The sequence below is a fragment of the Corticium candelabrum genome, chromosome 6, assembly GCF_963422355.1.
Source record: "Corticium candelabrum chromosome 6, ooCorCand1.1, whole genome shotgun sequence".
Lineage (NCBI taxonomy): Eukaryota > Metazoa > Porifera > Homoscleromorpha > Homosclerophorida > Plakinidae > Corticium > Corticium candelabrum.
The window spans coordinates 6,536,920-6,562,617 of record NC_085090.1 but is presented as its reverse complement, the minus strand read 5'-3'; the positions used below and the strand labels follow the sequence as shown (position 1 = coordinate 6,562,617).

The 25,698-nt window shown below is 42.2% G+C and overlaps 3 protein-coding genes and 1 long non-coding RNA gene across 5 annotated transcripts; 3 read left to right on the top strand and 1 right to left on the bottom strand.

The window, feature by feature from the left end:
* Positions 1 to 1,954: 1,954 nt before the first annotated feature.
* On the bottom strand, positions 1,955 to 2,798 carry LOC134181410 (uncharacterized). 2 transcript variants are annotated; one of them, XR_009970146.1, is made up of 3 exons: positions 2,661 to 2,798; positions 2,478 to 2,561; positions 1,955 to 2,415 (listed from the first exon to the last, which is right to left on the bottom strand). It is a non-coding gene; the product is annotated as an uncharacterized LOC134181410 (long non-coding RNA). The 2 variants fall into 2 exon arrangements; XR_009970145.1 differs by having other exon boundaries at positions 2,081 to 2,415; positions 2,647 to 2,798.
* A 440-nt stretch (positions 2,799 to 3,238) lies between these two features.
* On the top strand, positions 3,239 to 6,714 carry LOC134180870 (uncharacterized). The gene is made up of 3 exons (XM_062648056.1): positions 3,239 to 3,928; positions 4,970 to 6,658; positions 6,709 to 6,714. Exons 1-3 carry the CDS (start codon positions 3,239 to 3,241, stop codon positions 6,712 to 6,714), a joined length of 2,385 nt encoding a protein of 794 aa, XP_062504040.1.
* LOC134181073 (tyrosine-protein kinase receptor UFO-like) lies at positions 6,469 to 10,037 on the top strand. Its single transcript, XM_062648273.1, has 8 exons — positions 6,469 to 7,223; positions 7,405 to 7,575; positions 7,635 to 7,703; positions 7,766 to 7,995; positions 8,049 to 8,164; positions 8,224 to 8,386; positions 8,965 to 9,101; positions 9,159 to 10,037. The coding sequence occupies exons 1-8, from the start codon at positions 6,767 to 6,769 to the stop codon at positions 9,565 to 9,567; spliced, it is 1,752 nt and encodes a 583-aa protein (XP_062504257.1). The 5' UTR covers positions 6,469 to 6,766; the 3' UTR covers positions 9,568 to 10,037.
* A 10,115-nt stretch (positions 10,038 to 20,152) lies between these two features.
* LOC134180869 (tyrosine-protein kinase receptor UFO-like) lies at positions 20,153 to 23,544 on the top strand. The gene is made up of 8 exons (XM_062648055.1): positions 20,153 to 20,850; positions 21,033 to 21,203; positions 21,263 to 21,331; positions 21,394 to 21,623; positions 21,677 to 21,792; positions 21,852 to 22,014; positions 22,593 to 22,729; positions 22,787 to 23,544. The coding sequence occupies exons 1-8, from the start codon at positions 20,394 to 20,396 to the stop codon at positions 23,193 to 23,195; spliced, it is 1,752 nt and encodes a 583-aa protein (XP_062504039.1). The 5' UTR covers positions 20,153 to 20,393; the 3' UTR covers positions 23,196 to 23,544.
* The last annotated feature ends 2,154 nt before the right edge of the window (positions 23,545 to 25,698 follow it).

The following is a 25,698-nucleotide window of genomic DNA, read 5'->3' as shown; positions in this document are numbered from 1 at the left end:
CAAGCCTAAGAGAAAGCGAGTCAATTTATCTATTGAACAAAAGATCGAGATTCTTGAGAAGTTGGGCATCAATGAGGAAGAAATGGAGCAATGGCTTCTTGCTGACAAGGATGAAACTGGGTCTCAATCGCTGACTGATGAAGAAATTATCGACTCTGTTCAGGTCCAGGATCCATCGGACAGTGAAGATGAAGCTGAGCACACTGATGTAGCTAAGATTAGCCACACAAAGGCTGTTGATTGCTTTAGTGTCTGCTTGGAATGGTTAGAGCAGCAGCCTGAAGCCACCCCCATGAATCTCATGCTTTTGAGAGAGCTCCTGGACCTTGCAGGACAAAAAAGGGGTTCTGCCTTGAAGCAAAAGACAATGGATTGTTATTTTAGTAACCCTTGAATTCGTTCTTACACTCTCACAGTTACTGTAGTTCACGTACTTATCCTTTTTGTTAGCCATACAGTGTACTCCTGTTTTCACAAGTTATGTAATCATCGATATTACAAACTTCAGACTTATGAACATTTCACAATTACGAACACCCAATTTCCCGAGGTGTTCGTATCTTTGAGGTCCTACTGTAGTAGCCTCGAACTTTCAGACCAGAGAGCGCGCGAACTCTAGTCTGGACCAAGTCGATACTAAAATGATTTCGGAAATACCCCTCTTAGTCAATCAGCTTCTACAACCCGAATCTCGGTTGTAAATTCTGATTGACTTAGCAATAATTGGTTATGCTAAGTGCACTAGCACCTGATTGCGCGCGTGTGAAATCCTCGTGGGCGGCTAAGTGCACGCCACAACAATGACAAGACTCTGCATGCCAAAAACAATAATCAGACTCTGCACACACACACATCTTAGTTTTAGTTTCAGCTTCAGTTCTTTCATATTTTCGAGTTTGTGGTGAGAGGACATGCACAGCAGCGTCGCTAGACCATCACCTTTGACAACTGGTAGAGCGGTAGTCTCGCTAGTCGAGCGGTTAGACTAGGTAGCGGTCTGCCGAAGAATCAAAGAGTCGTGGTTTCATGCCGTCCACCAAGATATCGCCGCAAACACTGCAGACATCTCTTCTTTGTTTGTGAGATGTCATGGCATTTACAAATGATATGTTGATCTAGGTAAAACGATCCTACGCTGTTAGACACCATTTACCATCGCTTTTGATAAATACTTCCGAAATCATTTTAGTATCGACTTGGTCCAGACTCTCTGGTCTGGAAATTCGAGGCTAGGCGAGTAGTAGCTACAGTAGTGCGTTTGGCCATGATTGAGGTAAATACGTGACCGGATGTCAGTATCTTTTTCACGCTCGCGACCGACCTGCTAGGCAGCTAGCCTCGCCCCAGACGCAGTGTGGATTGCAAATCAGTAATGGTGGATGGTGCCGCATCCGGGACAGCAAAACAGTAGCATGGCAGCGTATCCAGGACTAAATAGACGATATTTGGGGGCGTAGAGCTTCTACAGCATGCGCAATCTCGAGAGTAACACGCACCTTTCGCCGATCTCGCTGTACACGAAGTCCACGTTTCCGGGTCTGCCTCTGGACCGTGGATCATCTTGCCGTTGACTAGGCTTTGTAAGTAAGTTCACTACTTACTATTTTGTGCATCTTGTGAGAGACTTTGCCTGCGTAGAGACGCGTAGGAAGCCATTTCTTGAGTATGGCTTCTCGAGGGTAAGAGACTGCTGTCTATGCTGAAGACGCCTGATTCACATTCTGAACAGATATACGTGGAGTGGAAGCACAGACTACTCATTGTCTAGAGATGGATTAGTTTCGGCGAGTGAAATCATGCCACCTGGGAACCCATTTGGGGTAACCAGACATGTAGGACGTTCCGCGTTGATTCTGGGCAGTCTAGCTTGCTTCTGTATATATGTGATTGGCCATGTCGAAGATGTTACTGTGATAACTTGCACTCGATATGTACTGACGCGGATCAGAGTACGGTACACGTACACTTAGTGACTACAGTCTGTTTATTAGCACTAGCTGCCAGCCTACAAGTCCCAGCAACCGTTATGTCTACAGTAACAACACACATGCACTAGCTATTCCATAGCTGTAATTTCTAAATCAGAAAGCAGAGGCTGTTTTACCTCATTTGCAGGTGCAGTTGATCAAGACATGTTTAGAATATGGTCTAGTGATCCTCTAGCAGTAAAGATGTTGATTGTCGAAAATGTCACTGACGCTGAAGCTGATGGTTACGTCGGATAACTGAACAGCAAGCAAATGAAATAGTGGAACTTGAAAACAAGATTAGAGTTCTCAAGTAAGACCTTGCAAGGAATCGCTCAACACACTGCTAGTTAATTAAATGATAAAATCAAGTTATACAGGTTTTGTGTACAGAAATGTGCTTGATACAGTGTGGAGTTGGGTTGAACCAGCAGCCAAGACTATTACTCTGTATAGCAAACAAATAATCAGGCCAAGGTACATCAAGTGGATGTAAGCTCATGAGCTCACCGCCTTCCATGAAGGGTTGAATAGGCTAGACAAATTTTGCTGACTCTAGTTCGACAAGATACACAGTTTCACAGTTCAGGAACGCTAGAAGGGGAAAACAAGTAGTCCTATTGATATAATTCAGCCACACAGTACGTCACGTTTAGTTACCCCGAATGGGTTCCCCTACCGCAAAATCTTCACCTGATATAACTTCCATCGCTAGGCCATGAGTAGTCTGTCTTTCCACTCCACGTGTATCTGTTCAGAGTGTGAATCAGGCGACTTCAGCTTGAACAGCAGTCCCTTACCCTCGAGAAGCCGTACTCAAGAAATGGCTTCCTACGCGTCTCTACGCAGGCAACGTCTCTCACAAGATGCACAAAATGGTAAGTAGTAAACTTACTTACAAAGCCTAGTCAACGGCAAAATGATCTACGGTCCACGTCACAACATTCACACGTCCACTGTAGCATCCGATAATGCAAATTAGTGTCCCAGAGCGATTAGCACTAAACGCTAGGTGTTTAGCTACAGTACCCAAGGATGTAAAAAACGAGGCAACGGTACATATCAAAACACAATGGTATTTTGCCACAAGTAGGATTTCTCTCCCAAGATCGACTGCCATGTGCGTCTCTGGTTGTTCCTGGTCCACATTGCTTCGTGCAGCTGCCGTTGTTGTGCTGCTAGCACTTCAAGCTTGCTGCGTTTCTTCACTATCAAACCAATGTTTACCGAGCAGTGTAGCAAACGACTGTCCGGATCCAAGAGACTACGCGATGTATGTCGATGGCACTACGGCTAACACCACCGTTGTCAGTGGCTTCTTCTCTGTATCCATGTGGGACAGAATTTCTGAGGAGACCCTCGACTACGTGTGCACTCTGTGTGACGCTAATAGTGCACAGTTTCCACCGCACCGCTTCGCTGTTGAGCAGGCCGAAGCTCTTCTGTACGCCACAGATTTGATCAATGCTATGGACAGGAACAGAATGCTGAGCTACAGGCTATATGACACCTGTGGGAATGACCAGACTCATGATAACTGTGTTGGAAGTCAGATGACTTGGCTGGCCTCTGAAAAACTGCCTAGAGTTTTAGCCTCTATTGTATGCCCGTTTTATCAAAAGCATAGCGTGTCGATGCCTGAATCGGAATTCGTTGAGTTGACAAAGAGTGTTGTGAATGAGGATAGCACAGAGATTCTTCACACAGGCTTTTTGTCACTACTTGATAATCCGTTTTCCTACAGTTCTAGGGTGGAGAATGACGTTTATGTTCCCTATTACAACCGTTTTCTTATGCTGCAGCAAACCTGTGAGCTTCAAGCGTTGGTAGCTGTTGATTTTCTGGCACAGGAAGGTTGGGGTGATGTTACTCTTGTCACCAGTGGAGATTTCTGTGGCGGAGAGTCTACCTTGCTGTTCAAGCAACAGATCGATGACAAAGACCTGGACTGCCATTTCAATGTAGGTGACTAGATGACTAATTCGAAACAAGGCATCTAATGTAAAGTATATGGATACAATCAGTGTGTCCTTATTAGGGTGTCTTTTGTGGCTTTTGATTGATTTTCATGAGGAGCCAAAAGATGTTTAGGAGACCTCTCTACTTTATGAATTATTTGTATTAGTACTTCTGTCCAACCTTCCCATTGGGTATGGAGAGAATCCACTAACAACCAGACCAGGGTGACAGTCAGCAACAGACAGGCCTCCAGTCAAGTAATTAGAAATCAGAGGTATCAGTATTTTGAAAAGAATGAAAGATAAAGCATTTTCCAGTCAATGTCTGATTATCTCTGTAAGGGTTATATTTTGGTTCCTTTGTGCACTGGCCTCTTTCCAACATTAGGAAGCTTAGGATGGTGGGAAGTATAGATGGTCTAAACATTAATTAGGAAGCTTACTATTGGAGTAGCTACCATGGTGGGAAGTATAATGTTGTGCAATTGCAAGGTGCATGCAAATTTGCATAATTGATGGCTCATCCAGTAGGTCAGATCTAAAACTGGTGTGTGTGTGTGTGTGTGTGCGCGCGCGCGCACGCACGCGCGCACACGCGTGGCGGTATGTGGCTGATGTCAAGCAAGGGTTCAGAATGGTGACTATTTTAGTGCCTATGGCAATGAATTTTTAGATGACAACCAACTACAATTTTTAACCGCCAGTGGCTAGTTCATGCATTAGTTACACAGACTGACACCTAAAATTATTGACTTTTGTCTGATTATCCAACTGACTGATCTAATTAAAACAAGCTTTAAGCAAAAGAGGTAAATGTTACATGTAAATGAGATAAGAATATTAGCTCACTGAAAATGAATAAAAGTAGTGACTTCCTGAATTATCATAACGTCAGCAACTGTAGTTAGTCATATCAGGATTTGAGATTATTCTTTACAAAATGCTGTACCCGTATGTACAAAGTTGTTCTCACATGATATCATGGAAATGTTACCATAGCTTGACGTTACTCTGCCGGATAAAGCTGATTTGTGTTTCTGACAGGTTGCCTATCGACGGCAGCTACCCCCTGAAACAACAACAGATATGCCAAAAGACTATACACAATTGGCTATTCAAACCATTGGTGAAGCATATGAAGAACATACGGCTAATAGTTATGCAGACCACCATAAATTCTACGATGATTTGGAGCAGTCAACACACATTGTCTATCTCTCGTCTATTGCGTTTGCTGTTACCACTCTTCAAATCTTTAGTGAATCCATTTTGTCACATGTCAATCGCACATATTCGTTTCTGTTTGGAGATTTCTGGGGTGACCCAAGACAAGCAGATACCTTGTTTGAACTCATCGTACAATTGGTGGAAAATGGCCACAAAGTATATGCTCTCAGGAATGATATTAATGGGACTGAAGTAATTCAGGAACACATGGCATCCATTCGTCTCAATTCATATGAGTGGAATCGGAACAGGTGGTTGCAGCGATATTGGCACAGTTATTACAATTGTTCTGATCAGTGCAATGCTAATGAATCATTGCCTGCAATTATTAGACCAATTTTGAGAAACTACAAAGCTGCACTTGTCATGGTTGGAGTTTCTCTGATCAGAGAATTCGTAGAGATTCACTATGCTAACTACAAAGAACTACCTGAAACGTTCGATTTAGGTGACGGTTTTTTACCTTCCAAGGCCAATAGGACAATTGAGAACAAGGAGACCGGAAATAAGTTAGTGTTTGGAGAAACAGGACACACACATCGCTCATTTTATTGGCTACAACCTTTGCAATGGCAATACAGGATTCTTGAATTAGAGATGGTGATCGAAACAGAAAGTGATACTGGAGGAGATGGAGTGTATTCTACAGATATGAACGTCTCAGAGCATACATCAAATGAAACAATGCTGGGACTTGGGTTCAATGATACATCAAATGGAACAACTGGAACAACTGAGTTTACTTACGTTTTAGGTGGGAAAGAGTATGGGATATGGACAATTGATAGCAATGGGATAGAAAACAACAATGGTCACCTCTATGTTTTTGTTAATAACACTGAATTTCCCACTACTCCTACAGTCAACAGTGTGGATAATAACATGAATGTGGATAACAACACGATTGTGGATAACAGCACGAATGCCTCTGTAAACAGCACTGTCAGTTCGGAGATTCCCACTGTTGTTAGTACTCCTACTGTCAATATCTCCGACAGTGTTGGTAATATGACTGACTTTGGTAGCAACACTAATGGATCTCTTGTTAACAGCACTGTCATGTCCACAATGACACCAATACAACAGCAACCCCTTCCTAAGTTTCAAACATGCCCAACAACAGCAGTACCAACAACAACAGTGCCAACAACAGCAGTACCAACAACGCTGACGATGAAACCAACGATGAAGTTTATTGATGACTCTTGTAATCCTGACAAACTGCACGGTATGGTCGGTCTCGTTGTTGTCATCCTTCTTCTGCTTATTGCCGTATGTCTCGTGTACTTATGGAATGATAGTTGTGTACGAATAAAGAGTGACAATGATGAAACAGTAAGAAATGACAACAATATAAAAGTGAGTGTGAAACGTGTTCTTAGATCACCAGGATACAGTATTCTGCTTGGTCTCACTCTGTTTTCGATCTGCATTTGCTTCTGGATCATATTCGGCGATGAGTCTTTTGATTGTGATAATCGTGGAGATGACTTCTTGGTGAATTTGGTGAATGGCGTTTGCTTCACTGTCTTACTGATTTACGTTGCCTGTCGAAGGTTTGAGAATCGTCTTGGACAACTGTGCCTTAAAATATTTGGCTTCCTTGCTTTGGTCATGATTCAGCTCATTGTGGCGGCTGTGGCTCACTTTGACAAAGAAGAGAAGTTTGATGACAACAGTACGGCAATTGAACATTGTTACCAAGAACGAGGCAAATCAGTAGTGGCTGGTTCGTACTGGTTTGGTGCCATTCTTCTGATTGCATTCATTGCTCTCCTCATTGTCGACTTGTGTGTGAAAAAGGATGAAGAAGATGAGCATCATTTGACTGTTTTTGACATTATCAGGACGTCTATTGCAGTTACAGCCAGCATCCTGTACATGATTGGGTTGGTGTTTGTTGTGCACGTTGATAGTACATCACAGTGTCTTAATCATGGACGGTGGTTCATTTTCCTTGCGTTGTTTCCTGCATTTGTTGGTCTACTTGTGAGTGCTCTTCAAACTGTCAAAAGCATTCGTGAAAAGAGGAGAGAAATCCAAGAATACCGTTATTCTATAGAGCTGCTAAGTAAGTAGTCAGAGTTCCATTCTGTTGTCTTAACACATTATCTCCATGCATGTTCACACACATAGCCACACACACATTTCAGTATGTGACATTATGGCTTAGTAACCAGTTCTGTGTCGTAATCCAAGTGTTCATATTTATGCTTAATGTGTACGTACAAATGATGATGTTTTGTCCTAAGGAATTCGTAGTCAGTCTTCGCAAAAGCATCTCTATCTATTTGATGGATTTCCTCACCTCTCTGCCAAAACTGAAGGATCAAGCTTCATGCTTGACGAGGATGTCCTAAAAGAGATAGGCGAAGTGCTGATTGATCCTGGAAGGATAGACATCAAAGTTACAATTGGAAAAGGTACTGTACGTTGTAGCAAACTTTATGGTACTAAATTTTAATGTCTGCTTGCTGTCTAGGCAATTTTGGAGAGGTTTTCAAGGGTATGCTTGATACAGACAACGAAGTCGCAGTGAAATCGGTGCAGGGTAGGACACTGGCTATTTGCATTAACAGTGCTAATAAACAACATTATACAATATGATTTTAGATGTAACTAGTCAAAAGGAGGTGACTGATTTTATACGGGAAGGACTGCAGATGAAGGCATTCGATCATCCCAATGTAATGGAACTGGTTGGGATCTGTTGGCTAAACGACGACAGCGCAAAGGTACGAATGACTGCACCATTGATTGTACTGCCATTTATGGAGAGAGGAGATCTCAAGAACTACCTGAGAAAAAGCAGACCAGGAAAGCTTTCTCCGGAGGAAGCATTGGTTCGTGAAATGTTGATTCTCACAGCTCATCTGCTAACTGTTTCTATGTTTAGAAAAGTCCAATCAATCTTGCTCAACTAGCAAAGTTTTGTCATCAGATTGGTATGGGAATGGAATATCTCAGCAAGCAGGGCATCATTCATCGTGATCTTGCCGCCAGAAACTGCATGTAAGGCTGTAGGTGTACGTACTGGTTTCTGTCCTAATTTGATTGAATTACTAATACAGGGTGAACAATGATTTGGAAATAAAAGTGGCCGACTTTGGTCTTTCTCGTGCAATGTCTGAGGGCAAGGACTATTATAGGATGGGACATGGAGGCCAGCTGCCAGTGAAATGGATGGCACCTGAAAGTCTCATCGATTTCTTCTTCACAGAAAAATCTGACGTGGTAAGTGTCCACTGGTAATCTGCTTTGGTGCGTGTTCTATTATGGTGCTAGAGTTTATTCAGAGTTGCCTAATGAGCACACTCAGACTATCTGCATTACTTAAATCCATCTTGTCTCAAGCATGAGGATTAATATTTCTGATTATGTTTTAGTCATTCTATGGGCATAAAAAAGCTTAAATTAAGGATTACAAAAATTAATCAAAATGATATAATGGACAATAATCACCTCCTTAGCAAGCACGTGACATCTATATACAATATATTCAGAGATGTTGGTACACATTAACAATGTCTCTGTGTATGTTGTGTGCATGTGGCTGCCTTTGAATGCACAGTATTGTTTGTGTGTGCAAGAGTCCTTAGGATTACAGGCTACATAATACTTTCATTAACTGCCCAGATATTGTAGCCTGGAAATTATCGAAGTGTTTGAATGACCTGTGAAAACTCTCAGAGTGAAATCATTTTAGTGGTGGCAGTAAAGTGACTCTGTTTGAATGTTTATACTATTTACTAATTGGTCAGGTAGTCTGTGGTGTTGTGATAACATACAAGTTGTTACTCTTATCTGTCTAGTGGGCATTTGGTGTTACTATGTGGGAAGTCATGACTTTGGCTCAAGTTCCCTATCCTGGTGTCTCCAATCAAGATGTTATTCCCTACCTTAAACGAGGAAATCGTCTCCACAAACCTGATGAGTGTCCATTTGAATTGTGGGCCGTGTAGTTGCAATATTCAGATCATTTGTAAGCTAATTTGTTGCTTTGCAGATACGAAATTATGAAGCGTTGCTGGATAATCAACGCGGAGGAACGTCCTACGTTCACAAGTCTGGTCCGGGATATTGAAGAATTCCTCACTGAGTTAATGAATTACTTTGATCCTAATGCTGCTGATGAACCTGTCCCACCGGATCCTTACTCAAACTGGTCTCAGGCACGTTCGGCCGAAATCATGGAGATCGAAGAGCAGGCTGAGAGAGAAAGAGCAAATCGTGAGAATGAGCCAGATGGTGGTGAAGGATTAGGATTAGAGCTTCTGGACAAGCTAGGACGAGGTGGTGACGTGGTTGTCAATATGACTGCAGTGGAGGAGAATGATGAAACACCTCGTTATCATCAGTCAGAGTTGGAGAATGAGGAAACACCTCGTTATCATCAGTCAGAGTTGGATGTTTAGAACTTGCACAACAGTGAGCAGTGCATTATCGTATCACAGCACAGCAATAAGCAGCTTATTATTGGTATCCATTATGTATCCATTATCCATTATCGGTATCCATTATTGGTATCAGGTGTAGATAGTTGCAGCATGGTAATAGGTAGGTCATCTTCATGAGTAGCGAACAGATATTTGTAGTGATCTACAATTTGTGTTGACATTTTCATATAGTATGTATTGATGACATTGTCTAGTGTTGTGCGACTTGTGGAATATCCTGCTAAGTACTAAACGTAATTTTAGTCACTACACAGTGAAGTCACAGGACTCAGGAGTAGTAAATTCAACTGGTAACTATCGAGTGTTACAAGCGAATTTGCCCTAACAGTGAACAGCATTTGTGGCACATGAAGTCATGTGAGTCAATTCAGGCTCTCATGGCAGGACAAGAGTTACTCAATCAGTAGTTAGGATCTGACGCCATGGAATTGTTCTACTTACTATAACTGCATGCACCATCAACGTATTGTGTATCCACATACAGCCTCAGCTAAAGAGGGGACGGTTATCTCCTGCCTTTTAAATTGATCAAATAAACAAATCCTGAAGTCTGACCACCGGGGTAAAGTTAGCTCTAGACACAATGAGTACGCTGAATGTTATAGGTAGGGATCTATTGGAGCATGGTTACAGATACTGGCAAGTATGTCCCTAAGCAGAATTTTGGCAGCTAGAATTTAGACAACTAGCTAAAGTCAACGTCACATTACAGGATCACTGACAAGAGGGTTGACATTGCATACTTCAGTGAATCACTCTCCAGCAGCAGTAGCGCCGTTCATAGTGTTCTGTAGCATGTGGGAATACGTGTGAATTAGTACAGTGAGTAGTTACAAGGTTTCTCCTACCCAATGAAATAAAAACAAAAGATTTGTGTAGTGTTGCTAAACGTAGTGACCGAAAAAAGTGGCTACACATACTAGTATAGGATATGGCATGCATGGCAGAATCAGTGACTGCAGTTAATAATTGCAAGGTCCTAGAATATCAAGCAATTAATGGATACTAGTCTATCTGTTTATGGGTGTCTTTCCCGTGGTCTTAGAGAGCAAAATCAAGTTGTTGATACTCATCACAAGGCAACTGTGTCTGAAAGCTAAAATATAAACCTCCAAATATGGTAAGTTGTTAGCATCATCATCCTCATCATCCTCATACAATGATGATGCATGATGATGGTAATCAAATGCAAACAACTTATCTTAAAATCTTAATACTACGTACTGTAATTCAAGAAATTTTTGCGAGCGATTAAATAGTTGCAAATTTTTGAATTAAAAAAATCGCTAAATTAAATCTGCAAGTTGTAAAGGATCAAAATAATATTTTCTTGTTCTACATTATTGCAGTAGTCTTTTATGCAACATGCTAACACGACTTGTTCAATGTATACTGTTCGTCAAATCACTACACCTGTTAGCTGTCCCTGGGCTACCATGTGCCCATGTGTTGGTTGCCTGGGAAAATGTTAGGTTGCCTGTCATAAACATGCAGTAGCTGCCTAATAATTAAAGAAGGTCCAAAATTTTTTGGGCACAATTAAGAATTTATCTTTAATTGCACCAATAATTATATTTAAATATGTTGCTGTCATTAGTTTTATTAGGAAAAGCACCTAGACAACTGATATTGGAATATAGACTAAGAATTTAGACAAACTAAAATTCTTGCATGTAATTGTTAATCCTGCAAGAAGTTGTTACTGCATAACCTTCTTAGACGAGTATTGCAATTGATACTGAGAACAACAGACGGTATTAGCTACAACTAGTCACGCCTTTCACTCTTGCTGATCACCACTAGTTCGTTAGAAAAGAACAGCAGCAGACAACAGAAACTATTAAATCTTAACACAGAACAGCTACAAGTATGTTGCCCAAACAGTGTGTAGTTGTTCTGGGCTACCTGCAAATGCCTGTTTGGTTGACCATCCAATATTTGTGGTTGTCCAGAACATCCGGGCTACCCAATTTGGTGAACACTGCAATGGCTTCTTCAGCAGCTAACTGCCTGTCACTAATCTACTATACATATCATATGTATATGTACCTATAGTCTTTGCTAATATGTCAAAATATCTGAAACGCTAGGGTTTAATAGTTTATCTTAAGTTTTTCCTCAGCTAATTATTATATGTTATTGTATATCTGCGTCGCACACATAAACATGATGCAATTTTAACATAAAAGGAAATATTACAAACAACAACAACAAACAAACAAAAAGAAACAAACTATCTCAGTCAACAGAAAAGCAGTGCTGCTGAAGCGTAAAGGTTGCAGTAACCATTCACATGCCAGATGTCCTGCTGTACGGTGAGACAGAATTCGAAGCCTCAAATTCATTGCCTTAGATAATTTCTTGAATTACAGAATTTGCAATGTGTGAGCGTACTAAACCCGGAGCAACACCAAACCAGTTAGTTTAAATGCTTACCTGCTCTATATTTGGTGTAGATACGAGCATCTTCAATTCTTGACGGCTCTCTACGTCCGTTGAAATGAAGACACTCAAACGAGACGTCAATTCAACAGAACTCTAACGGGAGTGCCAAACGTTTCATCCAGAAAACTATCCACAAATCTTAAATTCTCTGAAAGAATCCTACCCACGTACAGTCAAATAGCTATAGGCGACACTGCCGGTAAAAATCCGCTTATCCGGGACATAACGGGTGAAAGTGGATTTACTGCTACTGTACATCCGTTATTGTTTCACTGATTACTGTATTGAAAGCTTCGAGAGCGCAGTACCGTTTGTAGATAAGATGCAGCTTGTTGCTCAGAAGTATAACGTAGACAGGCAGAACATAAATCCTAGACTCGAGTCAGTCTCTCCCCGCCTTCGTTATTCCCCGGATTGTCAATCCTCGCCGCGGATTGACAATCCGGGGAATGAACATAAATCCATGAAAGGGTAACCCGGGTATCTTGTATATTCTCTGTCAAAGAGAGTTAACAATGATAACCCAGGGGCGCTATCATACCTGCCAACCTCTGGACATGAAAACCCAGAGCTTGGACACCCAAATTCCCTGGATTTTAGTGTACAAATTCCACGCCCCCACGTAACGCACGCGCAAAAGGTACGGCCTTGCAGTTCTCATGATATTCAATGTAATTGCATGTGCTGTAGACAAACCGAAGCCACTAGGCCACAGACCAGACAATAACTCGAAAGATCATTAGAATCAGGATGGAACATGAGTGTATGACTTCGACTTCTCTATGGACTCTCTCGGTTGTATTCGTCAATCTGTTCAAGGAAATCCCGGGACATTTTGTGTCCCGACGGGTGACGGAGGGCCAAATTCCGATACAATCCAGGGAATCCTGGGACGGTTGGCAGCTATGTGCTATGGCACTGCATGTAGCTGTCAGCATGTCAAAGCGAAGAACGTTTGACTCTTACTGGCCAAGCAACAGTAAGTCTGATGACTCTTGTCCTGAGATGCAGACAGCAGCTGTCATACATAGTTTACATGCTTTACCATTCATACTGTACGGACACATACCAAGTATGCGTGGGAGTGTCCCATTGAGTCAAAGTATGCGCAGTTCCATGTATGTTTTCGAATTTACAAACACCTCTTCACAGCTGGCATATCCCGAACGACTTCGGTGACCAAGTGCCTTGCCTTAGAGCTCCAACACTGCGTTGCGTATATGGCAGTGTGTTGATATTCGTTCAGCACGTTGCTGCTTCTGTGACTAAAGGGTTACTGTTCGAGCACGGGCTACTATTTTTCAATCACCTCAGAACATGGGCTACTATTTGAGTATGGGGAACACGTACTCGCAGATATACAGTATGACAATTCAGGCTTCATGCAAAATCTCACCTAGAACCGACTTGACGGCAACAGTCTGGTTACCGTCTAGAATGCCTTGTAAACCTTGCCAAAGTTACCTACACAACAACACAACATCACATACATCTGACTGCGTTTTGATAGGCACTCTGTGTGTCTCACCGCATCCGACGTTTTCTATGAGTTCTATCCTCTGCGGCTCGACGACGACGCCTTCGATCGCTTTGGCTACGTCCGCTTCTAATAAAAACATGTAATCTCGTTTCTCGGTCAGTTCTGGAAGCCCTAAAAAATGTTGATGTAAGTGTCGGCTCGTCGAACTGTCCTACGCATGTTCACTACGGACGAATGACACAGTGAGACAATGCTGTCACTTGCTTACGTGCGCGCGCACACACACACACACACACACACACACACACACACACACACACACACACACACACCACACACACACACACACACACACACACACACACACACACACACACACACACACACACACACACACACACACACACACACACACACACACACACACACACACACACACACACACAACTCCTCTAGCATCTACTGCAAGTACACGTTGTCTACTGCATGCATTCTTTCTTACATATACATAGACTCACTTGAAAATGGCAAAAGATATTTCTGCGCAACAGTTCTTGCTTGAAGAGACGTAAAGAAGCCGTACCGCATGCGTCACCGCTCCCCAAAACGGTAACATTCCACCAGCGTTCCTGTAGAAGGAAGTCAACAGCTGCGAGCGTTTGCAACTCGCAAGTATGATGAAACATCACAATCTGAGACTTACCAGAAATTACTGTACGCCTGTTAGGTACGAGAAGGCACATAGGGAAGAGAAAAATTCGCTTGTCATCATGAAGAGGAAATCCGTTGAGATGCTTGTAGAGAATGCCCTACTCCGTCTCGTTCGCGTAGTAAGGACCGACAAAAGTCGCCAGAGTAGATCTAGTCGGAGTCAGATTCTGTATGCACTCGGCAGTTCGATGATTCCCGCAGGAGTCGTCGTCGATGCTATACCCAAAAACCACGTCTTCCTTTTCTGTCGCATTGTCTAGAATCTTTGTGGCGAGTATTAGAACTTCGGTTAGCTCGACGCTGGCACGCTGCACGGTTGCGTCGTCAGAACACAGAGAGCAACTCTTGCTACGCCATGATGAGATGGAGAAAACACCACCGATCACACTAGAAGATCCGGAAATATCTCCAGCTCCGTTCTGTTCACTTGGGCAGTCTGGGGGCGTCTTCGGGCAGCCGGCGTTAGCAGAGTACGGGCGACCGGCTAGAAAAAAGAATATAAACGTAACGTAGAGCTCGAGGTGGTTCTCATTGTCAATTGCGTAGAGGATGCAGATGCAATGAAATGTCTAGGTATAAGGGTTCCTCGTCCGATCATGGCGAAACTCTATCCGTGCAGTAATAATTAAATCAAGTAGATTATAGAATCTAAAATGCGCATATGCACTCTAGAGATACCCGTATGCACGTGCGAGAAGAGCCCTAAAGTTTAGTAGACACAACGTGCAGTCTGTGCTACAGGCATGCCAGAGTACGTCTCTGGCAAACACACATTGGTGGATGCAACATCTGTTTCAAAATCACATTGTTATAAATCAGAGGCGGCGGAACCAAGGGCAGGAGCTAGAGCAGCAGCCCTCCAATATCGGGCAATACTGGACGCTATCACGCTATATAATGGGACTTCGATTTAGCGAACGATGATCGAAGAAATACTTTGGAAGTTTTGTTGCTTGCAAGTAGAAATAATACTGAATGGTGTTGCAGTTGACTAGCTTGATACACATTGTTGTGATCATTTGTGTGCATGCTGCTCTGGTTATACTTCGGTCACAGATTAATTAATCAGTGACAACCAATCACATTCAGTTAATAACAAAATGGCGGCAATCTGTTACGAAATCCCCCCAATCTCAAGGAGTTTCCGCCGCCCTTGGCATTTCAGCTAGCGTGTGCGTTGATTGTTTCGGTTACTCTCTGAGAACTTCCGTCAACATGCAATTGAAATAGCGGAATCAGATTGCTGTACAACAGCACTGTGTACAATCGCTAACTTTAATTATGTTTTACCGTTGCTTACATCATTGCAACAATTACCAGATCATGCAGCATGATATTACACCGAGGGGCGTACGCGTTCATTGTTATCACTGTTGTATTAGTGCATGTACATGTACGCGTTTCCCGTGACAGCGGTACTGTACCGGAGAGTATCAGCGTACAAACAATCGTACGTGTACCCACCACGTGTACAAAACTCTTTGTACAGTGTACCGACGTATGAAACACTACAGCGGCGTCGCGGAATAGAGGCCAGAGGGGGCTGAAGCCCCACCACTTTTCGAAAGCGTTTTCAAACTTTTAATATCAAAGACCGAAGCCGAAGTCTCAGCAGCGAGTCAGCCCCACCACCCTTTGCGCCCACTACTAGAGTAATAGGTATGTAACGCGTGTACGGACTGCAACAGTTATGTCGACGTACACGGTTGTAATTATACAGAGGGCAAATGGCCGATATCATAATTATGAGATGAACAATACTACTCTAGAACGTGTACAGACTGAGACACTGTCAACGCACACAATGCTTGATTAGCAATACAACAGTAAGGCAACAACAACTACACACACACACACACACACACACACACACACACACACACACACACACACACACACACACACACACACACACACACACACACACACACACACACACACTGAGTAGAATACTGTCCGAGTATCTATTTTATACTAGTGTGCACACTACGATTACGTTATCCTAAGGAGTCGTACCCTATCGTGACGTACCTAGCTGACCGACCGACCGGCCAGCTAGACGTAACACGTGATCGCTGCTGAGGCAAACACGTGACCAAATGTCAGTATCTATTTCACGCTCGCGACCGACCTGCAAGGCAACTAGCCTCGCATCAGAAGAAGTGTGGATTGCAAATCAGGAATGGTAACACCACATCCGGGACTGCAATCCACACTGCGTGGCTACGAGGCAACGTAGCAAAGCTATGGTACGCCTTAGGACACTGTAGTGCTTCTTTATTTAGTGTCCCATTTAAGTAGCGAAAGTTGATGTTACCATGTAAGGATGTGTAACTTACGGCTACAAACGAGGCAACGGTGCATATCAAAACACAATGGTATTTTGCCACAAGTAGGATTTCTCTCCCAAGATCGACCGCCATGTGCGTCTCTGGTTGTTCCTGGTCCACATTGCTTCGTGCAGCTGCCGTTGTTGTGCTGCTAGCACTTCAAGCTTGCTGCGTTTCTTCACTATCAAACCAATGTTTACCGAGCAGTGTAGCAAACGACTGTCCGGATCCAACAGACTACGCGATGTATGTCGATGGCACTACGGCTAACACCACCGTTGTTGGAGGCTTCTTCTCTGTATCCATGTGGGACAGAATTTCTGAGGAGACCCTCGACTACGTGTGCACTCTGTGTGACGCTAATAGTGCACAGTTTCCACCGCACCGCTTCGCTGTTGAGCAGGCCGAAGCTCTTCTGTACGCCACAGATTTGATCGCCGCGATGGACAGGAACAGGATGCTGAGCTACAGGCTATATGACACCTGTGGGAATGACCAGACTCATGATAACTGTGTTGGAAGTCAGATGACTTGGCTGGCCTCTAAAAAAAACTGCCTAGAGTTTTAGCCTCTATTGTATGCCCGTTTTATCAAAAGCATAGCGTGTCGATGCATATATCGGAATTCTTTCAGTTGGCAGATAGTGTTGTGAATGAGGATAGGACAGAGGTTCTTGACACAGGCTTTTTGTCACTACTTGACAGTCCGTTTCTCTACAGTTCTACAGTGGATTCTGACGCTTTTTTTTCCACATCAAAATCAATTTCTTATGCTGCAGCAAACCTGTAAGCTTCAAGCGTTGGTAGCTGTTGATTTTCTGGCACAGGAAGGTTGGGGTGATGTTACTCTTGTCACCAGTGAAGATTACTGTGGCGGAGAGTCTACCTTGCTGTTCAAGCAACAGATCGATGACAAAGAGCTGAACTGCCATTTCAATGTAGGTGACTAGATGACTAATTCGAAACAAGACATCTAATGTAAAGTATATGGATGCAATCAGTGTGTCCTTATTAGAGTGTCTTTTGTGGCTTTTGATTGATTTTCATGAGGAGCCAAAAGATGTTTAGGAGACCTCTCTACTTTATGAATTATTTGTATTAGTACTTCTGTCCAACCTTCCCATTGGGTATGGAGAGAATCCACTAACAACCAGACCAGAGTGACAGTCAGCAACAGACAGGCCTCCAGTCAAGTAATTAGAAATCAGAGGTATCAGTATTTTGAAAAGAATAAAAGATAAAGCATTTTCCAGTCAATGTCTGATTATCTCTGTAAAGGTTATATTTTGGTTCCTTTGTGCACTGGCCTCTTTCCAACATTAGGAAGCTTAGGATGGTGGGAAGTATAGATGGTCTAAACGTTAATTAGGAAGCTTACTATTGGAGTAGCTACCATGGTGGGAAGTATAATGTTGTGCAATTGCAAGGTGCATGCAAATTTGCATAATTGATGGCTCATCCAGTAGGTCAGATCTAAAACTGGTGTGTGTGTTTGTGTGTGTGTTTGTGTGTGTGTGTGTGTGTGTGTGTGTGTGTGTGTGTGTGTGTGTGTGTGTGTGTGTGTGTGTTTGTGTGTGCGTGCGCACGTGTATGTGGTTGATGTCAAGCAAGGGTTCAGAATGGTGACTATTTTAGTGCCTATGGCAATGAATTTTTAGATGACAACCAACTACAATTGTTAGCTGCCAGTGGCTAGTTCATGCATTAGTTACACAGACTGACACCTAAAATTATTGACTTTTGTCTGATTATCCAACTGACTGATCTAATTAAAACAAGCTTTAAGCAAAAGAGGTAAATGTTACATGTAAATGAGATAAGAATATTAGCTCACTGAAGACGAATAAAAGTAGTGACTTCCTGAATTATCATAACGTCAGTAACTGTAGTTAGTCATATCAGGATTTGAGATTATTCTTTCCAAATTCTGTACCCGTATGTACAAAGTTGTTCTCACATGATATCATGGAAATGTTACCATAGCTTGACGTAACTCTGCCAGATAAAGCTGATTTCTGTTTCTGACAGGTTGCCTATCGACGGCAGCGACCCCTTGAAAAAGGAACAGATATGTCAAAAGACTATACACAATTGGCTATTCAAACCATTGGTGAAGCATATGAAGAACATACGGCTAATAGTTATGCAGACCATGCAGACCACCATAAATTCTACAATGATTTGGAGCAGTCAACACACATTGTCTATCTCTCGTCTATTGAGTTTGCTGTTACCACTCTTCGAATCTTTAATGAATCCATTTTGTCACATGTCAATCGCACATATTCGTTTCTGTTTGGAGATTTCTGGGGTGACCCAAGACAAGCAGATACCTTGTGTGGACTCATCGTACAATTGGTGAAAAATGGCCACAAAGTATATGCTCTCAGGAATGATATTAATGGGACTGAAGTAATTCAGAAACACATGGCATCCATTCGTCTCAATTCATATGAGTGGAATCGGAACACGTGGTTGCAGCGATATTGGCACAATCATTACAATTGTTCTGATCAGTGCAATGCTAATGAATCATTGCCTCCAATTATTAGACCAATTTTGAGAAACTACAAAGCTGCACTTGTCATGGTTGGAGTTTCTCTGATCAGAGAATTCGTACAGATTCACTATGCTAACTACAAAGAACTACCTGGAACGTTCGATTTAGGTAACGGTTTTTTACGTTTTGGGGCCAATAGGACAATTGAGAACAAGGAGACTGGAAATACGTTAGTGTTTGGAAGAACAGGACACGCAAATGACTCATTCGATTGGCAACAACCTTTGCAATGGCAATACAGGATTCTTGAATTAGAGATGGTGATCGAAACAGAAAGTGATACTGGAGGAGATGGAGTGTATTCTAGAGATATGAACGTCTCAGAGCATACATCAAATGAAACAATGCTGGGACTTGGGTTCAATGATACATCAAATGGAACAACTGGAACAACTGAGTTTACTTATGTTTTAGGTGGAAAAGAGTATGGGATATGAACAATTGATAGCAATGGGATAGAAAGCAACAATGGTCACCTCTATGTTTTTGTTAATAACTCTGAATTTCCCACTACTCCTACAGTCAACAGTGTGGATAATAACATGAATGTGGATAACAACACGATTGTGGATAACAGCACGAATGCCTCTGTAAACAGCACTGTCAGTTCGGAGATTCCCACTGTTGTTAGTACTCCTACTGTCAATATCTCCGACAGTGTTGGTAATATGACTGACTTTGGTAGCAACACTAATGGCTCTCTTGTTAACAGCACTGTCATGTCCACAATGACACCAATACAACAGCAACCCCTTCCTAAGTTTCAAACATGCCCAACAACAGCAGTACCAACCACATCAGTACCAACAACGCTGACGATGAAACCAACGATGGAGTTTATTGACAACTCTTGTAATCCTGACAAACTGCATGGTATGGTCGGTCTCGTTATTGTCATCCTTCTTCTGCTTATTGCCGTATGTCTCGTGTACATGTGGAATGACAGTTGTGTACGATTAAAGAGTGACAATGATGAAACAGTAAGAAATGACAGCAATATAAAAGTGAGTGTGAAACGTGTTCTGAGATCACCAGGATACAGTATTCTGCTTGGTCTCACTCTGTTTTCGATCTGCATTTGCTTCTGGATCATATTCGGCGATGAGTCTTTCGATTGTGATAATCGTGGAGATGACTTCTTGGTGAATTTGGCGAATGGCGTTTGCTTCACTGTCTTACTGATTTACGTTGCATGTCGAAGGTTTGAGAATCGTCTTGGACAACTGTGCCTTAAAATATTTGGCTTCCTTGCTTTGGTCATGATTCAGCTCATTGTGGCGGCTGTGGCTCACTTTGACAAAGTAGAGAAGTTTGATGACAACAGTACGGCAATTGAACATTGTTTCCAAGAACGAGGCAAATCAGTAGTGGCTGGTTCGTACTGGTTTGGTGCCATTCTTCTGATTGCATTCATTGCTCTCCTCATTGTCGACTTGTGTGTGAAAAAGGATGAAGAAGATGAGCATCATTTGACTGTTTTTGACATTATCAGGACGTCTATTGCAGTTGCAGCCAGCATCCTGTACATGATTGGGTTGGTGTTTGTTGTGCACGTTGATAGTACATCACAGTGTCTTAATCATGGACGTTGGTTCATTTTCCTTGCGTTGTTTCCTGCATTTGTTGGTCTACTTGTGAGTGCTCTTCAAACTGTCAAAAGCATTCGTGAAAAGAGGAGAGAAATCCAAGAATACCGTTATTCTATGGAGCTGCTAAGTAAGTAGTCAGAGTTCCATTCTGTTGTCCTAACACATTATCTCCACGCATGTTTACACACATAGCCACACACACATTTCAGTATGTGACATTATGGCTTAGTAACTAGTTGTGTGTCGTAATCCAAGTGTTTTGTATTTATGCGTAATGTGTACGTACGAATGATGATGTTTTGTCCTAAGGAATTCGTAGTCAGTCTTCGCAAAAGCATCTCTATCTATTTGATGGATTTCCTCACCTCTCTGCCAAAGCTGAAGGATCAAGCTTCAAGCTTGACGAGGATGTCCTAAAAGAGATAGGCGAAGTGCTGATTGATCCTGGAAGGATAGACATCAAAGTTACAATTGGAAAAGGTATTGTACGTTGTAGCAAACTTTATGGTACTAAATTTTAATGTCTGCTTGATGTCTAGGCAATTTTGGAGAGGTTTTCAAGGGTATGCTTGATACAGACAACGAAGTCGCAGTCAAATCGGTGCAGGGTAGGACACTGGCTATTTGCATTAACAGTGCTAATAAACAACATTATACAATATGATTTTAGATGTAACTAGTCAAAAGGAAGTGACTGATTTTATACGGGAAGGACTGCAGATGAAGGCATTCGATCATCCCAATGTAATGGAACTGGTTGGGATCTGTTGGCTAAACGACGACAGCGCAAAGGTACGAATGACTGCACCATTGATCGTACTGCCATTTATGGAGAGAGGAGATCTCAAAAACTACCTGAGAAAAAGCAGACCAGGAAAGCTTTCTCCGGAGGAAGCACTGGTTCGTGAAATGTTGATTCTCACAGCTCATCTGCTAACTGTTTCTATGTTTAGAAAAGTCCAATCAATCTTGCTCAACTAGCAAAGTTTTGTCATCAGATTGGTATGGGAATGGAATATCTCAGCAAGCAGGGCATCATTCATCGTGATCTTGCCGCCAGAAACTGCATGTAAGGCTGTAGGTGTACGTAGTGGTTTCTGTCCTAATTTCATTGAATTACTAATACAGGGTGAACAATGATTTGGATATAAAAGTGGCCGACTTTGGTCTTTCTCGTGCAATGTCTGAGGGCAAGGACTATTATCGGATGGGACAGGGAGGCCAGCTGTCAGTGAAATGGATGGCACCTGAAAGTCTCATCGATTTCTTCTTCACAGAAAAATCTGACGTGGTAAGTGTCCACTGGTAATCTGCTTTGGTACGTGTTCTATTATGGTGCTAGAGTTCATTCAGAGTTGCCTAATGAGTACACACAGACTATATGCATTACTTAAATCCATCTTGTCTCAAGCATGAGGATTAGTATTTCTGACTATGTTTTAGTCATTCTATGGGCATAAAAAAGCTTAAATTAAGGATTACAAAAATCAATCAAAATGATATAATGGACAATAATCACCTCCTTAGCAAGCACGTGACATCTATATACAATATATTCAGAGATGTTGGTACACATTAACAATGTCTCTGTGTATGTTGTGTGCATGTGGCTGCCTTTGAATGCACAGTATTGTTTGTGTGTGCAAGAGTCCTTAGGATTACAGGCTACATAATACTTTCATTAACTGCCCGGATATTGTAGCCTGGAAATTATCGAAGTGTTTGAATGACCTGTGAAAACTCTCAGAGTGAAACCATTTTAGTGGTGGCAGTAAAGTGACTCTGTTTGAATGTTTATACTATTTACTAATTGGTCAGGTAGTCTGTGGTGTTGTGATAACGTACAAGTTGTTACTCTTATCTGTCTAGTGGGCATTTGGTGTTACTATGTGGGAAGTCATGACTTTGGCTCAAGTTCCCTATCCTGGTGTCTCCAATCAAGATGTTATTCCCTACCTTAAACGAGGAAATCGTCTCCACAAACCTGATGAGTGTCCATTTGAAATGTGGGCCGTGTAGTTGCAATATTCAGATCATTTGTAAGCTAATTTGTTGCTTTGCAGATACGAAATTATGAAGCGTTGCTGGATAATGAACGCGGAGGAACGTCCTACGTTCACAAATCTGGTCCGGGATATTGAAGAATTCCTCACTGAGTTAATGAATTACTTTGATCCTAATGCTGCTGATGAACCTGTCCCACCGGATCCTTACTCAAACTGGTCTCAGGCACGTTCGGCCGAAATCATGGAGATCGAAGAGCAGGCTGAGAGAGAAAGAGCAAATCGTGAGAATGAGCCAGATGGTGGTGAAGGATTAGGATTAGAGCTTCTGGACAAGCTAGGACGAGGTGGTGACGTGGTTGTCAATATGACTGCAGTGGAGGAGAATGATGAAACACCTCGTTATCATCAGTCAGAGTTGGAGAATGAGGAAACACCTCGTTATCATCAGTCAGAGTTGGATGTTTAGAACTTGCACAACAGTGAGCAGTGCATTATCGTATCACAGCACAGCAATAAGCAGCTTATTATTGGTATCCATTATGTATCCATTATCCATTATCGGTATCCATTATTGGTATCAGGTGTAGATAGTTGCAGCATGGTAATAGGTAGGTCATCTTCATGAGTAGCGAACAGAAATTTGTAGTGATCTACAATTTGTGTTGACATTGTCATATAGTATGTATTGATGACATTGTCTAGTGTTGTGCAATTTGTAGAATGTCCTGCTAAGTACTAAACGTAATTTTAGTCACTACACAGTGAAGTCACGTGACTCAGGAGTAGTAAATTCAACTGGTAACTATCGAGTGTTACAAGCGAATTTGCCCTAACAGTGAACAGCATTTGTGTCACATGAAGTCATGTGAGTCACTTCAGGCTCTCATGGCAGGACAAGATTTACTCCAATCAGGATCTGACGCCATGGAATTGTTCTACTTAATATAACTGCATGCACCATCAACATATTGTGTATCCACATACAGTTTCAGCTAAAGAGGGGACTGTTATCTCCTGCCTTTTAAATTGATCAAATAAACAAATCCTGAAGTCTGACCACCGGAGTAAAGTTAGCTCTAGACACAATGAGTACACTGAATGCTATAGATAGTGATCTATTGGAGCATGGTTACAGATACTGGCAAGTATGTCCTACGCATGTTCACTAGGGACGAATGACACAGTGAGACAATGCTGTCACTTGCTTACGTGCACACACACACACACACACACACACACACACACACACACACACACACACACACAACCCTTCTAGCATCTACTGCAAGTAAACGTTGTCTGCTGCATGCATTCCTTCTTACAAATACATAGACTCACTTGAAAATGGCAAAAGATATTTCTGCGCAACAGTTCTTGCTTGAAGAGACGTTAGTCTCTTAGTCTCTTTAAATTAGTCTCGCCGGAAGAATGTAGGCGGAGATGGTCTGGCTACGCGAGACTATGTGCCCTCGTAGGCGTAGGCTACATTGTAATCAGCTCTGATCTTGACTAGATAGACGGCTCTGATCTGATCCTGAAAGCTGGTATTTTCAAACGTCTACATCATCAGGAAACTAATGAAAGCAGAAAGGGCTGGGCTCTAATAAATTAATTAATAAAACTTGACTATTGGTCGCACCCTGAAACTTATAAGAAATGCACAGTGCTGGTGTGTTTGCTGATGGGCCAGCAAAGATAGTGTCATGTTATTGTGATCCCACCTGCCTAGGAATTTGAAGGTTCAAGAATATCAAGTTTAATTAATTAACCATGTGTCTAGACATCAATCCCATTTGACACTCAACGTACTATGACAGTTGCTATATACCCGTATATTTAGATGTACTACAGTATATTGTATATTATATTATTATTGTATATTATATTATTATAGTCCCCAAGATCTAGAGAACTGAAGCCAAAGTCATATCACTGGACAGTCGAAGATGGACCTATAGACAGCATTTGTGTGTTTGGTTTATATACACTGATCAGTATAAAGCTTAAGACAACTGGAGAGTATTAAGATAATTTTAGTACGATGATCACAAACAGCAAATGTACATTGGTCCCACATACTAGCACGCTCTAATAGTATCACGTGACGGGTGGGGTCTACACAATACACTGCCTTTACGATGCCTTCTCATCAGTCATTGAGAGAAACTTGCAGACTATCTTTGGATGGAAACTCATTACTCGAAAACTGCGTCTCCATGTCGCAATCTCCTACAACCTCCATTTCCTTCCAGCACAACAGCATCCAATTATGTATATAATTAGATAACTATGTCTGTGAAGGTCATCTTCTTGTTTGATATTTCTATCATTTAGATTACTAATTATTGGGTTGGTATTTTTGTTCCATGATTTACTTAGAAAAATCTATATTTAGAGGTGCAAGGAACCGGTCGACCAAAGATCAAGGTGTCAAAAGAACAGCTCGAATTTCTGTTGTCATACAGATTTACAGCAAATGATATAGGGCTTACAATCGGGTGTTCAGTACGTACCGTTCACCGTCGTTTGTCGGAGCACGGTTTGTCAGTTGGGCAATTCTACACAAACATCTCAGATGAGGACTTGGAAGAAGTAGTCTCACAAATCAACCAAAGATATCCCAGGCATGGCTACCGAATGGTGGAAGGACATTTGCTCCGACTAGGTATCCAAGTAGCACGTCAAAGAGTACGTGACAGCTTGTGTAGAGTTGATCCAGAGGGAATTGCGCTCAGGTGGTCGAACGCAATCCAACGGCGCACATACAACGTCTACGGCCCAAATGCCCTGTGGCATATCGACGGTCAGCACGGTCTAATCCGATGGGGTTTAGTTATACGTGGAGGTGAGTGAACAATACAGTATATAAACATCTAGAGAACTTGATGTGATGATTACAACTCCTGGCGTAACCTACATAATTGTGTTCATGCATCATGGGTTTTAGGTATTGATGGCTACAGTAGAAT

Coding starts and splice junctions, on each gene's coding strand:
- LOC134180870 (XM_062648056.1), top strand. CDS start 3,239: ATGTATGTCGATGGCACTACGGCTAACACCACCGTTGTCAGTGGCTTC. Junction 3,929..4,969: donor ACCTGGACTGCCATTTCAAT/GTAGGTGACTAG, acceptor TGTTTCTGACAG/GTTGCCTATCGACGGCAGCT.
- LOC134181073 (XM_062648273.1), top strand. CDS start 6,767: ATGATTCAGCTCATTGTGGCGGCTGTGGCTCACTTTGACAAAGAAGAG. Junction 7,704..7,765: donor CGCAGTGAAATCGGTGCAGG/GTAGGACACTGG, acceptor ATATGATTTTAG/ATGTAACTAGTCAAAAGGAG. Junction 8,165..8,223: donor CTTGCCGCCAGAAACTGCAT/GTAAGGCTGTAG, acceptor TTACTAATACAG/GGTGAACAATGATTTGGAAA.
- LOC134180869 (XM_062648055.1), top strand. CDS start 20,394: ATGATTCAGCTCATTGTGGCGGCTGTGGCTCACTTTGACAAAGTAGAG. Junction 20,851..21,032: donor TTATTCTATGGAGCTGCTAA/GTAAGTAGTCAG, acceptor TTTTGTCCTAAG/GAATTCGTAGTCAGTCTTCG. Junction 22,730..22,786: donor GATGAGTGTCCATTTGAAAT/GTGGGCCGTGTA, acceptor GTTGCTTTGCAG/ATACGAAATTATGAAGCGTT.